General features: G+C 58.2%; 1 protein-coding gene across 1 annotated transcript in view; it reads left to right on the top strand.

Annotated features, from left to right (window-relative positions):
* The window catches only part of SCARB1 (scavenger receptor class B, member 1), a 79,689-nt gene that overhangs the window by 34,760 nt on the left and 32,578 nt on the right, over positions 1–12,351 (top strand). Inside the window, exon 2 of the mRNA XM_012663402.1 lies at positions 11,213–11,370. Within this exon, the coding sequence (XP_012518856.1) occupies positions 11,213–11,370 (158 nt within the window). The remainder of the gene's footprint in view (positions 1–11,212; positions 11,371–12,351) is intronic.

Genomic DNA, 12,351 nt, shown 5'->3' on the forward strand with positions numbered 1-12,351 from the left:
TTTGGTTTTTTTGAGACAGAGTCTTGCTCTGTTGCCCGGGCTAGAGTGCCGTGGCGTCATCCTAGCTCACAGCAACCTCAAACTCCTGGGCTCAGGCAATCCTCCTGTCTCAGCCTCCAAAGTAGCTGGGACTACAGGCACGTGCCACCACGCCCAGCTAATTCTTCTACTTTTAGTAGAGACGGGGTCTTGCTCTCGCTCAGGCTGGTCTTGAACTCCTGAGCTCAAACGATCCTCTTGCCTCGGCCTCCCAAAGTGCTGGGATTACAGGCGTGAGCCACCGCACGCAGCCGATTTTTAAAAATTTATTATTATGAAAAATTTCAAACACAGAAATAGAACAGTGCGATTACCGGGCACCCCTCGCCCGCGACGGCAGGTCTGCGCTGGGCCTGAGAAGGGCGTTTCCCAGGGGACGCTGGTGCTGCCGGCCCCGCGACCACACTCTGCGCACCGCTGCGCGCACAGGCCCATGGTAGACACCGCCGCCACCAAGCCGAAGAAAGCCACCGCAGCACTGTTATCACACGGAAAATAATCCCGTAGTCTGGCGACGAGGCTGGGAGCGGCGGCCGCCCGGCCGTGCAGCAGTTCCCTGGAGCCGCCGTGCCGGGGCGGGAGGCTCTGCCTGGGCCTCCGCCCTTTGAGGTTGGGCCCCTTTGGGTCAGCACAAAGGACAGGTACTGGTGACATCTGTCTCCTGGTCCCGGCCCAGCCTGGAACTTTCTGGGAACGCGAGGACCCTGGAGTTTGCTCTCGGCTCTGGCTGCCGGCGCTGTCTCGCCACCTGCCCCGTGGGGACGCGCTGGCTTTGGGGCCTGCTTTCGGCAAGACCCCTCTGGCCCCTGCGTGTGGATCGGCAGGTGGTTCCTGGTGTTTTCCTCCGTGTGGCTGAGGGCGAAGCCGGCTGAGCCCTTTTCAGGGCGGGACTCAGTCTGTGTTTCCGGACACCGCCGTGTCACCGGCATGCGGTCTCAGAAGTCAAGAGGTGGCGGCAGCCCGGAAGGGCTAGCTCTCCAGGCCCGGCTGTGAGAACAAAGGGGCCTCTTCTGAGCCACTTGAAAGCAGCCGCCTGGAGAGTGTCCTGCTGCCGGCGGGCCGTCCTGTCCTGCGGTCTTCTTAGGACGGCCCAGGCTGAAATGCAACAGGGGTTCAAAACAGGGGTGGGGAGGACAGAGCATCCTTGGTGTGGGGCTTTCCATGGGCGGGACCCGGGTCCACCTTGTCTCTGGCGGGGGCTGCCTGCCGGTGAAGACAGGGCTGCTTGGGACAGGAAGGGGCGCACAGGGGCAAAGGTCCCCTGCCCCGGCGCTGGGGAGTTCCTTGGCACGGAGGGGCTATACGGGAGGAAGCCCCAGGGTCTCCGAGCGGCTGTGGCAGGCTGAACAGTGGCCCCGTCCTCACTCCTGGGACCTGTGAATAGGTGACCTTCCTCATCGTAGCTCACTGCAACCTCAAACTCGAGTGGGCTCGAGTGATCCTCCTGCCTCAGCTTCCCGAGTAGCTGGGACTAAAGGTGCGTGTCACCATGCCTGGCTAATTTTTTCTATTTTTAGTAGAGACGGGGTCTCGCTCTTGCTCAGGCTGGTCTTGAACTCCTGAGCTCAAGCGAGCCTCCCACCTCGGCCTCCCAGAGTGCTGGGATCACAGGCGTGAGCCACCTCACCCAGCCTTGAACCAACCTTGATAGGTTAGTAGTAACTGACATCCGTGGGAGATCGGAATTTCTTTAGTTTTTCCTTCGTTTCCCTTTTCTGTGCCAGCGTCCCTCCCCGCAGGACCCCCCGTCGCATCTGGTCCCGGTGTTTCCTTGGGCTCCTGGTCTGCGGCAGCTGCGTACACGTTCCTTGGTTTTGGTGGCCTGGATAGCTCTGAGGAGTGCTGGGTGGGGATTTTGGGGGATGACCCTCTGCTGGGGTTCGTGTGATGTTTTTCTCACAACTGGAGCGTGGTTCTGGGTTTTGGAAGGACGAGCACAGAGGCCAAGGGCTGTGCTCATCACATTATGTCAACACGACCGGTCACTGTCGAGTAGGTCCTGTTTTTAATCGCTTTTTACAGATGGGGAAACTGAGGCACAGGAAGTTGTATCAGGCCCCTGCTGGCGGTGGGGGATGGGCAGGAGGTTGAGGGGGCAGGGAGTGGGCAGAGCCCCTTTGCTGTGGGGAGGCCCCCGGCTGCTCTCCCTGCTGTGCGGGGGCAGGGAAAGAGCCACGGTGTCAGATTTTGTGTGACACCAGGACCTTGGTGGGCCGCAGGCGCCCTCCCGTTGGAGGCGCCACTTGGAGGTGGCTGCACGTCTGAAGAGCGCCCACCTCCCTATGGAGTTTTTGCTTTAATTTTTTTCTTTTTAAAAATTGAAGTATAAACATACAGGAAAATGCACAATTTTGGTGTGGGAGTCGCTGCATTTTTGCGTAGGCATGCACGCGTGTAATGATCACCTAGATCAAGCGTGGCAGGCTCCCTGCCCCCCTCCCTGTCAGCGTCCACCCCTGAGGCCTCCCTGCCCCCACCCCTACCCCTGTGGGTTAGTTTCGCTTGGTCCCTGGGACGACACGTAAATGGACTCATATAGAATGTTCTCCTGTGTGCCAAGCTCGTTTTGTTCAACATTATGCTTGCGTCATTGTGTGTATCAGTTGGTCAGTCCCTTTCGCTGTTGGGTAGCGTATTCCCTTGTACGAATGTGCCACCGTTTCTCATGCACTCACTTGTGTGTTGGCATTTTGTTGTTTCCAGTTTGATGTAAACTTTTGTGAACAATCTGTGTGGACGTATGTTTTCATTTCTCTGGGGTAAACGCTAGGAGTGAGATTGCCAGCTTTAATAGAAAAACTGCATTCCATAGCGATTGCACCGACACTCACTTCCGCCAGCAGCATAAGAGCATTCTGGCTGCTCTGCTTCCGTGTCAACACTTGTTGTTGTCGGTCTTTTTCATTTTAGCCATTCTGGGGTATGGTGAGGAATCTCATTGTGATTTTTAATGGACAGTTCTCTGATGACTAGGCCACCCAAGCCTGGTGGGGTGGCTTGGGGAAGTCATGGGGATTCAGTTTCTTATCTTTCCGCTCCACCATTCTTTGTGTGTGGCTTCCATTCCCAGGCATGCCTCATGATCCACAGTGGCTACTCTAGCCCACCCATCGTGACTAAATTCTGGGCAGCAGGAAGGGGGACTTGTCCGCAGATACATAGGAACTTCTCATATTGATAAGGTCAGGAAGATAAAACAGGGTGATGGATACAGTGTGAAGGGGGAAGGATGATCTTTGTGTCTAGTTTGTTCACTGCTACAGTCCCCAGGCCTAGAACAGAGCCTGACAGGTAGTGGGAGCTCCATAAATACTACTGAGGGAATGAAGAGTGTTCAGGGAAGGTCTCATTGAGAAGGTGACTTTAGACTTGAGAGGTGAGGGGATCACCTACGTGGACACTGCGGGAAACAGGCCAGTGCAAAGGCCCTGTGGCAGAAACTTGCCTGGCAGGTCAAGAACAGCAAGGCCAGTGGGACGGGAACAGAGTGAGCGGGACGGATGGTAAGGAAAGATGTGAGTGGAGTGACTGCAAGGACTAGATCACGCAAGACCTTGTAGGTCACTGTCGGGAATTTGGCTTCTCTTCTGAGATCAGTAGAGAGCCACGGGAAGGATTTGAGCAGAAGAGTGACATGATCTGACTTAAATCTTAAAAGGATAACTCGGATTCTGTGGGGAGAAAAGGCTTGGGGCAAGAGCAGAAGCAGGGAAACAGCAGAGAGACTACTGCACCAGTCCAAGCACGCACCGGTGGGGCTGGGTTGGCGGTGGGGGGAAGGGGATGGATTTGAGGGATGTTCTGCAGGGAGAGCGGCCACGCCTTGCTGATGGATGGGAGCTGGGTGGGAGGGAATGGAGGCGTCAAGAATGACTCAACTTCTTAGCTTAAGCAATTCACCTCTCCGACTTAGCAACATGTGTGGGTTTCTTGCAAAAAAACCACCTCTTTGATTCTTGTCACCTTAGTCCTTTACAAATCAAAAGGAGTTGGAACATTAGCCAGGGGTGTAGTGTTCCGAGTCCCAGATTGAGTCAGCCCATGTCGCAGTCCTTCATGCATTCGTGGGCCCCACAGGGCTGGGGACGCCCGGGGCCCTAGGATTTAGGATGCGGTAAGTGGCGGGCTGGCCTGTCTGGAGTGGGCAGGGTCTGGTCCTGTCCCAGCACTGGGACATATGGGCACATCAGCTTCTGGGCTCATGTGGTCAGAGCTCTGCTTCTTTCGGGAGCGTGTTTCCTCTTGTCACTGGAGGAGGAACCAGGTGTTGCAATTCAGTGGCCAGGTCAGGTTAATGATTTTTTTTTTCTGAGACAAAGTCTCAATCTGTCTCCTGGGCTAGAGTGCCGTGGTGTCATCATGGCTCACAGCAACCTCAAACTCCTGGGCTCAAGCGATCCTCCTGCCTCAGCCTCCCGACTAGCTGGGACCACAGGCACTCGCCGTGATGCCCGGCTAATTTTTCTATTTTTAGTAGAGACGGGGTCTCGCTCTTGCTCAGGCTGGTGTTGAACTTCTGGCTCAAGCGATCCTCCTGCCTCTGCCTCCCAAAGTGCTGGGATTACAGGCGCGAGCCACCGTGACCAGCCAGGACCAGCATTTTAGAAACAGAACAGACTAGGACAGAATGTCAGAGTAGCGAATAATCAAGTAGTAACATAAGTCACACCGTGCCTGAAAGGTGAGTATTCTTTTACGAAGCCTCTGGAAGGCGTGCACGTCACGGCCCTTGGCTGCGGGCAGCGTTTGGAGGCAGGTGCTCTGCGCTGGGCGCCGCATGGGAACCCACTGACCGAGGGGCTGTGCTCACGTTCTGCCCTGGCTGGGACGCGCCCACCGCACCCAGTGGGCTGACGCCACCACGCGGCCGTCCCTGTTTCCAAACATGTTCGCACGCAGCTGGTTTTCTCAGGCGTCTTCGTCCGTGCTCATCTGTTGGGAAATGATACCTCACTTTAATTTGCAGTTAATCTTTTTTTTTTTTAACTATGATTAAGATTCAGTTAACATAAAATTCAGCGTTGTCACTATTTGAAAGCGTACGATTCAGTGCGTTTGGTGCGTTGGCAAGGCTGTGCAGTGGTGACCACTATCTGGTTCCAGGACGCTTTCGTCACCCCAGATGGAAACCTCGTCCCCATTAAGCAGTCACTCCCCGTGCTCCCCTCCCGCAGCCCCTCTCTGTCTCTGCAGATTTGCCTGTTCCGGACGCGTCACGTGAGTGGAATCACACGACGTGTGTCCTCTCCTGTCCAGCTTCCTTCACTTAGCGTGATGTCATCGAGGTTCATCCATGTTGCAACGCGTGTCGGTCCTTCATGCCTTTTTATGGCCGAATAATATTCCGCTGTACGGGGACAGCGCATTCCGTCTGTCCGTTCACGTGTGGATGGACGTTCGGGTTGCTTCCACCTGTGGGCTGCGTGACTCGCGCTGCTACGAACGTGGCTTTGTTCGAACACCTGTTTTCGGTTCTCTGGGGTCCCTTCCTGGGAGCGGAACTGCTGGGTCGCACGGCCACTCCGCGTTGCGTCGTTCGAGGAGCCGCCAGACCATTCTCCACTGCGGCTGCGCCACTTACCCTCCCACCGGCCACGGCGAGGACTCCACTCCCCACGTCCCTGCCAACGCTCGTGACTTTCCATCAAAAAAATGGCAGCCGTCCGGCGGGCGGGTAGGGTGTCTCGCTGCGAGGCTGATGCGCGTCCCCGATGCCGCTGGGCATCCGCCGCGCTTGCCGTCGCCATGTGTCTTCCCGGAGGAGCGTCTGCTCCAGTCCTTTGCCCGTCTGCAGCGAATCTGTTATCTAAAAAGTTTTACATTGTAGTTTCAAAGTTTTTCTGTCTTACTGAAGCGTAGCACATATATAGCAAAGCCCACTCAGAAGGCAGCAGCGCCAGGAATTTTTCAGAGTGACCGCAGCTCCGAGGGACCAGCATCCAGACCAGGAAACAGGCTTTTGTCCCCAAGACACCCCCTCGCGCCTTTCCCGTATCCCCAGGGTGACACTTACCTGTGGGAATACATTAGTCTCACCTGTTCTGGAACGTGCCATTTGTGCAATTGTGCGGTAGTGTGCTTCTGTCTGCCGCCTTCGGCTCAATACAATTACATTATATTTTAAAGGTAGTAATAATATTTATCCTTTGCTTTTTTTTTTACCCAAAATATTCTGCAGATTGTTCCCTAGTAGTAAATATAGCATGTCACAGGTGTTTTATTTATTCTTAAAAGTTACCTCTACTGAGGTGTATTTTGTTTACGATAAAGCGCACACGCGTGAAATGTGTCATTTGATGAGCTCATCGCAGCTTGGTTCGGAAGAGCCCCAACCGGAAGCCACGCAATATCCGCCGGCAGGCAGGGGACGCGCTCGCCGGAATCCCGGAAATCACTCCACTGACTAGTGGAAGACGAGTCGCCCAGAAAAAGGGTGACTCTCGAAAATGTTAAGTTGAGCAAAAGAAGCCGGGCGCAAACAGAATGGGTTGAGAGGAGCCACGTGTGGTGGGGCCTTTTGTGTCCCTGCTCGTGTTCCAGAAATAGAGCATTATGGACACAGGCGCGGACTCGTATGATTCTGTTTTTATAAAAAGTCCAGAGTAAGCAAATCGACAGGGACAGAAAGTAGATTAATGATTACCAGGGCTGGGGAGTGGGGAGTGACTGCCACGGGCATGAGGTTTCGTTTTGGGTGATGACAATGTTCTGGAACTAGACGGCGGTGGAGGTCGCACAATTCTGCGGATGCGCTAAAATCGTTGGCTCGTACGCTTTAAATGGGTGAATTGTACTGGAAATCATTGAATTGGACGCGTTAGTGTGTGAATCGTGTGCTACATAAATCATGTCTCGGTGAAACTGTTGCAGATGTCAGCATGATCTTCTCAAGGTACACACATGACATGCACCCTTTTTAACTGTATAATTTGATGCGTTTCATCGAATGTATACGTCTCGCCTGTGTGGCAACCAAAATCAAGGCACGGGACGTTCTCACCAGCCCAGACTGTCCCCTCTGCCCCCGTTAACGCCAGCCCCTCCCTCTGCCGTGGTCCCTGGCAGCCACCGATCTGCCTTCTGGCTCCAGACTTTTCCCTTTTCCAGATGTCATGGAAATGGAATCATACACCATATAGCTTGTTATGTCTGGCTTTTTGGTTTTTGTTTTTCACTTAGGGCACTGCTTGTGAAATGCATCCACGTGGCAGCATTTTTTGGTCCTTGGTTCCTTGTTTTTGCTGAGTGGCATTATCTGTTGATGGATATCCAGGTGGTTTCCATACATCATCGCTTTAAAAACATGTTCGTTATCAGTGGGCGTTCAGACAAGTCATGCTCCTAAAGGCTTCTCCGCCTTTGCACAGGCCGCAACCTCTGCCAGCCGCTCCCTGCCCGTTTTCTTCTGGAAAAGCCCAGCTTGTTTTTCAAATAGCCAGTTCAGCTGTCACCTCCTCCAGGCAGCCTTCCTGGCTGCTCAGGAATGGGCTTGAAGGGTCTGCTTGGATGGGAGGGAGTGGTGTCCAACAAGGGCTCACCTTGGGACTCTCTCCCAACTTTGTGTTCCAGGGCCGTGATCTTTGACCTTGGGTGGGGGGCGTGGGGACAGAATCACAGAATCAGCTATGTTGGGCGAAAGGCCGCGAGCTGATTCGCCAGCGCCGTTATCTAATCAGCTGCCTGGTCCAGATGCCTCTGGTCTGGTGCGGCTAAGAGAGCTGTCCCGCCGATCTGCAGTGGGGCAAAGTCTGTCCCTGACCCGGGGTGGGGGTGGGGCAGAGGAGGAAGGGTCACTTTAGGCCAGGTGACCTCACGGCTGACCCTGCAGACACCCCGGGATCTGCCAGACGCTGTTCTAAGCACAGCAGCCCACAAGGTGGATGCTGTCCTTGTGTCCACTGCACAGATGAGGAAAAGTGAGACTCGGGGGTTCGGTGACTCGGCCCACGGTCACCGGTGGGAAGGGGCAGAGCTGTCACTGAAGAGTCCCTGTGGGCAGTGCTGGGCGAACGGGCTGGACCCCAGGCCCTGTAGCCTCCTCTGTGAGAGAGAGAGAGACGGGCGTGAGGCCGGGTCCTGCGACTCACCGGCGCGGCCTCGGTTCGTCCCGGAGCCGGGTGAGCAGGCCAGGGCGGAGGAAGGCGCAGCCGGGCTGTGGGGTCCCGAGGCTCCCCCGGACCCGCTGCCTCTGCTGAGCGATGCGGCCGCAGCCGGGAGGCAGCCGAGGGGACTGGGTCTGTTGTTGTTTAAAGCAGCTTCACCGAGGTGCCTGACGTGCGACCCCCGTGCGCATGGAACGGAACGGTCTGACGGGCTGGACACGCGCACACGCCGGGACGCGGCACCTCGACCCGGGCGCCGCTCGAGCGTCGCCGCAGAGTCCCTCCGGCTCCCCCGCGCTGGAGCGACAACGCGCGGTTTGTGCCAACTCTCCCAACGTGTTTTTCAGGGACTGAGTCCCGACGCCGTGTTTTCTACTGGAGGGGTGCGGCTGCCGGGTCGGGGCAGGCCCCAGGGTGAGGAAGCCGCCCGGTCACCCGGCTGGCAGGGCCGGGGTGGGACTTGGCCCCGGGGGCGACGGGGCTTGGTGTCCTCACCGGGGCCGCTCCCTGGGGCTGTGGGGCGGCCCGTTTTCACCAGCCGGTCCAGACTCTGCTGTTTCTGTCGCCCTCTTCCCGAGCCATCGTGCCCCAGGGCCTTAGACTGGATGCAGAGCCCCACGCAGTGCTGGACCTCCTGTCACCAACCATCTCTCAGACTCAGTTCACCCAGGAGGGCAGAGTCCCGGGACCAAGTGAGGGAGGGCAGGGGGCGTGTGGGTTTCCCTCCTATCCGCCCGCTCTGGATCAGGCCGTGTGGACAGGTGGCGCAGACAGAGCGAGGCTGGGCTGGCGGCTGCCGCCCTCCCCACCCCAGAGGCAGCAGGCTCGCGAGGGGAGCTCGGAGGGGCTGGGCCCGTCCTGGGAGACACGGGTGTGTCCGTCCTTCTCGAAAGCCCCTCTCAGGGTCGACGTGGTCATGCCCGGGGCTCGGGTCCGGGGCGCGGACGTTCAGCGAGGAGGGGAGGCCTGGGCCGGGGGCCACACAGCAAGGGTGGAACGGAAGGGATCGAGCTCAGCCTCCCGGTGACCCTGAGGTCCCCTTCCCTGGAGCCGTGTTGGGTCTGAGCTCTGGGGAGGGGGTAGGAGCGAGGGGAGAGGTTCTTTCATTCATTCGCTCACCATTCATTCAAAAGTCTCCCCCACGCGCTGGTGTCCGGGCGCCGGGATTCCGCAGCGAGCTACACGGCAGCCCTCGTGCATTCTGCGCGGGAGGCCGTTCTGATCACAGGTCCTTTCCGGTCCTGGTTAGTGTGGCAAAGGGCACAGAGCGTGTCGGGAGGTGCTGGGTACCGCAGACGGGGAAGCCAGGGAGGCCTCTTGGAGGTGGCATCAGGGAGGGATTGGCCCACCAGGTAGGGGGAGGGGCCGACCTGTGGTTAGCAGGGTCCCCAGGGGTGCGAGGATGCCCCAGGCAGAGGCCGGGAGGCCAGGGGAAGGCGGGACTGACCTGGGGCTGTGAGCTGGGGGGAGCTGGAGCGGGCACCTGCGGGCTGTGGTCAGGGCCACTCTGGATCCAGCTCACCTGCCACCTTCTCCAGGAAGCCTTCCCGGACCCCTCTGTGCCCTCAAACTCCTCTTCGAATCCCTCTTCAGCCTCGCTTTCCTAATCTGTAACTGTGGGTAACAGTAGTGACAGTGGCTGCCTCCGAGGGCCGTGGTGCTGGTGGGGGTGAGAGCGCGGTGGGGACCGCAGCGCTGGGCACAGCCGCGAGGCTGCTTCTGCTGCTGTTGGCATCACGCTTATTTGTCACCCGGGTTTGCACCTGCGGATGCCCAGGCTGTGAGATCATCCCGCGGTGCCCAAGCTGTGGGAGGATGTGTCTGTCAATAAACAGTCGTGACACAGGAAGGCAAGTCTCTGATCTCCTGGTTTTTCTGAGAAAATTCTGAAATCCGGATTTTATGTGAAGTCTCCCGGTCTTTAATCCTTGGCAATGAATTCAACTTTCTTTACTTAAATGCCGCCGAGGTCAAACTAGACACAGCTGTGGCTATGCTGTCACTAGCCCCATTGTACAGGTGGGGAAAATGAGGTTCAGAGGGACCGACTTGCCCCAGTGGCCCAGTGGAAAGAGATCCAGGTTCTCAGTCTGTGGGTTCTGGCTGTTTGGGGACAGTGGGGGTGGCTGTCCTTGTCCTGGAAGGCCGTGTTCGAAAGAAGGTGGACGGTGACGCAACGGCCTGGCTTTGCGACATCAGGCATCTATCTGATGGGCTGGGTCACCCCGCCCCACCCGGGCTCTGAGGGCGTGTGGGCGTTGAGGGGCCGGGCCGGGCTGGGGGTGGGGATCCGGTGGGTTGGGGGACCTCCCTGCCACGCTGGGGCAGGGAACTTCAGACCCGGATGAGCAGAGCTGGGATTAGAGGCCAGCTGGACTTCAGACCTGTTTGCTTCAGCCTTTTAAGAAAATTAAGTCTTTGCCAAGCTTTATAAATCAGATTTCATATAAATTTCAGTATTTCTGGTTTTCATGGCAAGTGTCTCTGTTCTCCTCTCCTGACACGCTCAGCTCCAGCCTCACCGGCCTCCTTGGCAGCCACAGTCTCCCTTTAGGCACCTCGCTGCCTCAGGGCCTTTGCACTGCGGGCGCCTCTCTGTGGAACAGCCCTCTCCGCCAGGTTCACGTGTTTGCCTCCCTCACCGCCTTCGGTTTGGGTTTTGGTTTGTGCTGTTTACACTTCCCTTACCTGGTGCCTGCCTCATATTCAGTCCTCCTGCTTGTTGAATGAATGAATGAGCTGTGTGGCTACAGGGTGCCGTGTACTGCGCTGAGCTACCGCGTCCCCTTTAGATGGCGCGGACCCCCCCTGTGGGCCACAGTCCCCTGATCAGTGTTGACTGTGGCCATTAAGACACGGCTGGGAAATGACAGCACGCAGATGTTATTTAATTCTGTGTACCGCGGTGCTACAGCCGCGTGCGAGGGACCCTCCCACCGCCTCCTGTCCCCAGAGCCGCCTCCCCAGGAGCCCCCGCCCCGGCCGGGCTCGGGCGGCTGCTCCGGGCTGCGTGGTGGGGAGGGCGGCACAGGCGCTCGGCCTCCTCACGGCGCGCGGTCTTGTCCCCGCAGAACGTGCGCATCGACCCCAACAGCCTGTCCTTCGGCATGTGGAAGCAGATCCCCGTCCCCTTCTACCTGTCCGTCTACTTCTTCAGCGTGCTCAACCCCGACGGGGTCCTGCAGGGGGAGAAGCCGCAGGTGGAGGAGCGGGGGCCCTACGTGTACAGGTGAGGCCGTGCACGGGTGGGGGCCGGGCAGGGGAGGGCTCTCAGGGTGGACGGGAGGTGGGGGCTGCTGTGCTGAGCCCCAGAGATTGTTCCGGAAGCAGGCCGGGCACAGGAGGGGGGAGTGATGGAGCGGGGAAGTTCTCCCTGGAGCGGTGTGGCCCAGCGGCCTGGGTCTGGGTGGAGGGTGTGTGTGAGGGAGGGAGAGAGGGGGAGACACACACACCCCACCAGGAGCAGGGACCTGCCCCCACACCCTGTCCGGGGCGGAAGGCCGGGAGGGCTTGCGAGGGCAGGGACAGCTGTTTGTGGAGCGTGCTGGCCGAGGGCCCAGGGCCATACCCTGATTCTGGCCTTGGATACGCTCACGCAAGGGGCCTGCTGACCCGCTGACGTAGCTTGTTGCGTCTCCCCACTTTGCAGAGGGGCAAACTGAGGCTCAGAAGGGCAGAGGCCCTTCCCCTAGGCCACAGCCAGGTACAGAGCAAGGCGAGAGACAGTAAGGACAGCAACAGCGACAGCAGCGGGTATCAACCTAGAGCTTTCCCTGCCCCGGGCGGCTGTTTTACTTGCTTCGGGTGTGTTAACTCATTTCATCCTCACAACAGCCCTACAAAGTAGGTCTTGTTAATACTCCCATTGTATAGATGGGAAAACTGAGGCACAGGCAGTGAGTGACACAGACAGGATTCCTAACCACTGTGCCTCCCTTGAAGGAGCAGGGACCTGCAGGGGACGCCGGTGGTGTCACCCCAGCTTGGTGAGGGACGGCCGGGTGCAGGGATTTGGGGCACTCTCCGGAGGGGACCGGGGCGAGCCTTGCGGAGGCGTTGGCGGTGCTGCGTGAGGGAGAGCAGAGCCAGGCCGGGGGCGTGGTGGCACCGCGTCCTGCGGGGGGCGGACGGCGGGCAGGACAGGCTCGGGGCAGGGCAGCGCTCAGCTCCGGCGCCAGGTTGGAGATGCGCGTGGACACCCCAGGCCCCC

This window comes from Propithecus coquereli, unplaced genomic scaffold (assembly GCF_000956105.1).
Source record: "Propithecus coquereli isolate 6110/MARCELLA unplaced genomic scaffold, Pcoq_1.0 Scaffold81, whole genome shotgun sequence".
NCBI classification, from domain to species: domain Eukaryota; kingdom Metazoa; phylum Chordata; class Mammalia; order Primates; family Indriidae; genus Propithecus; species Propithecus coquereli.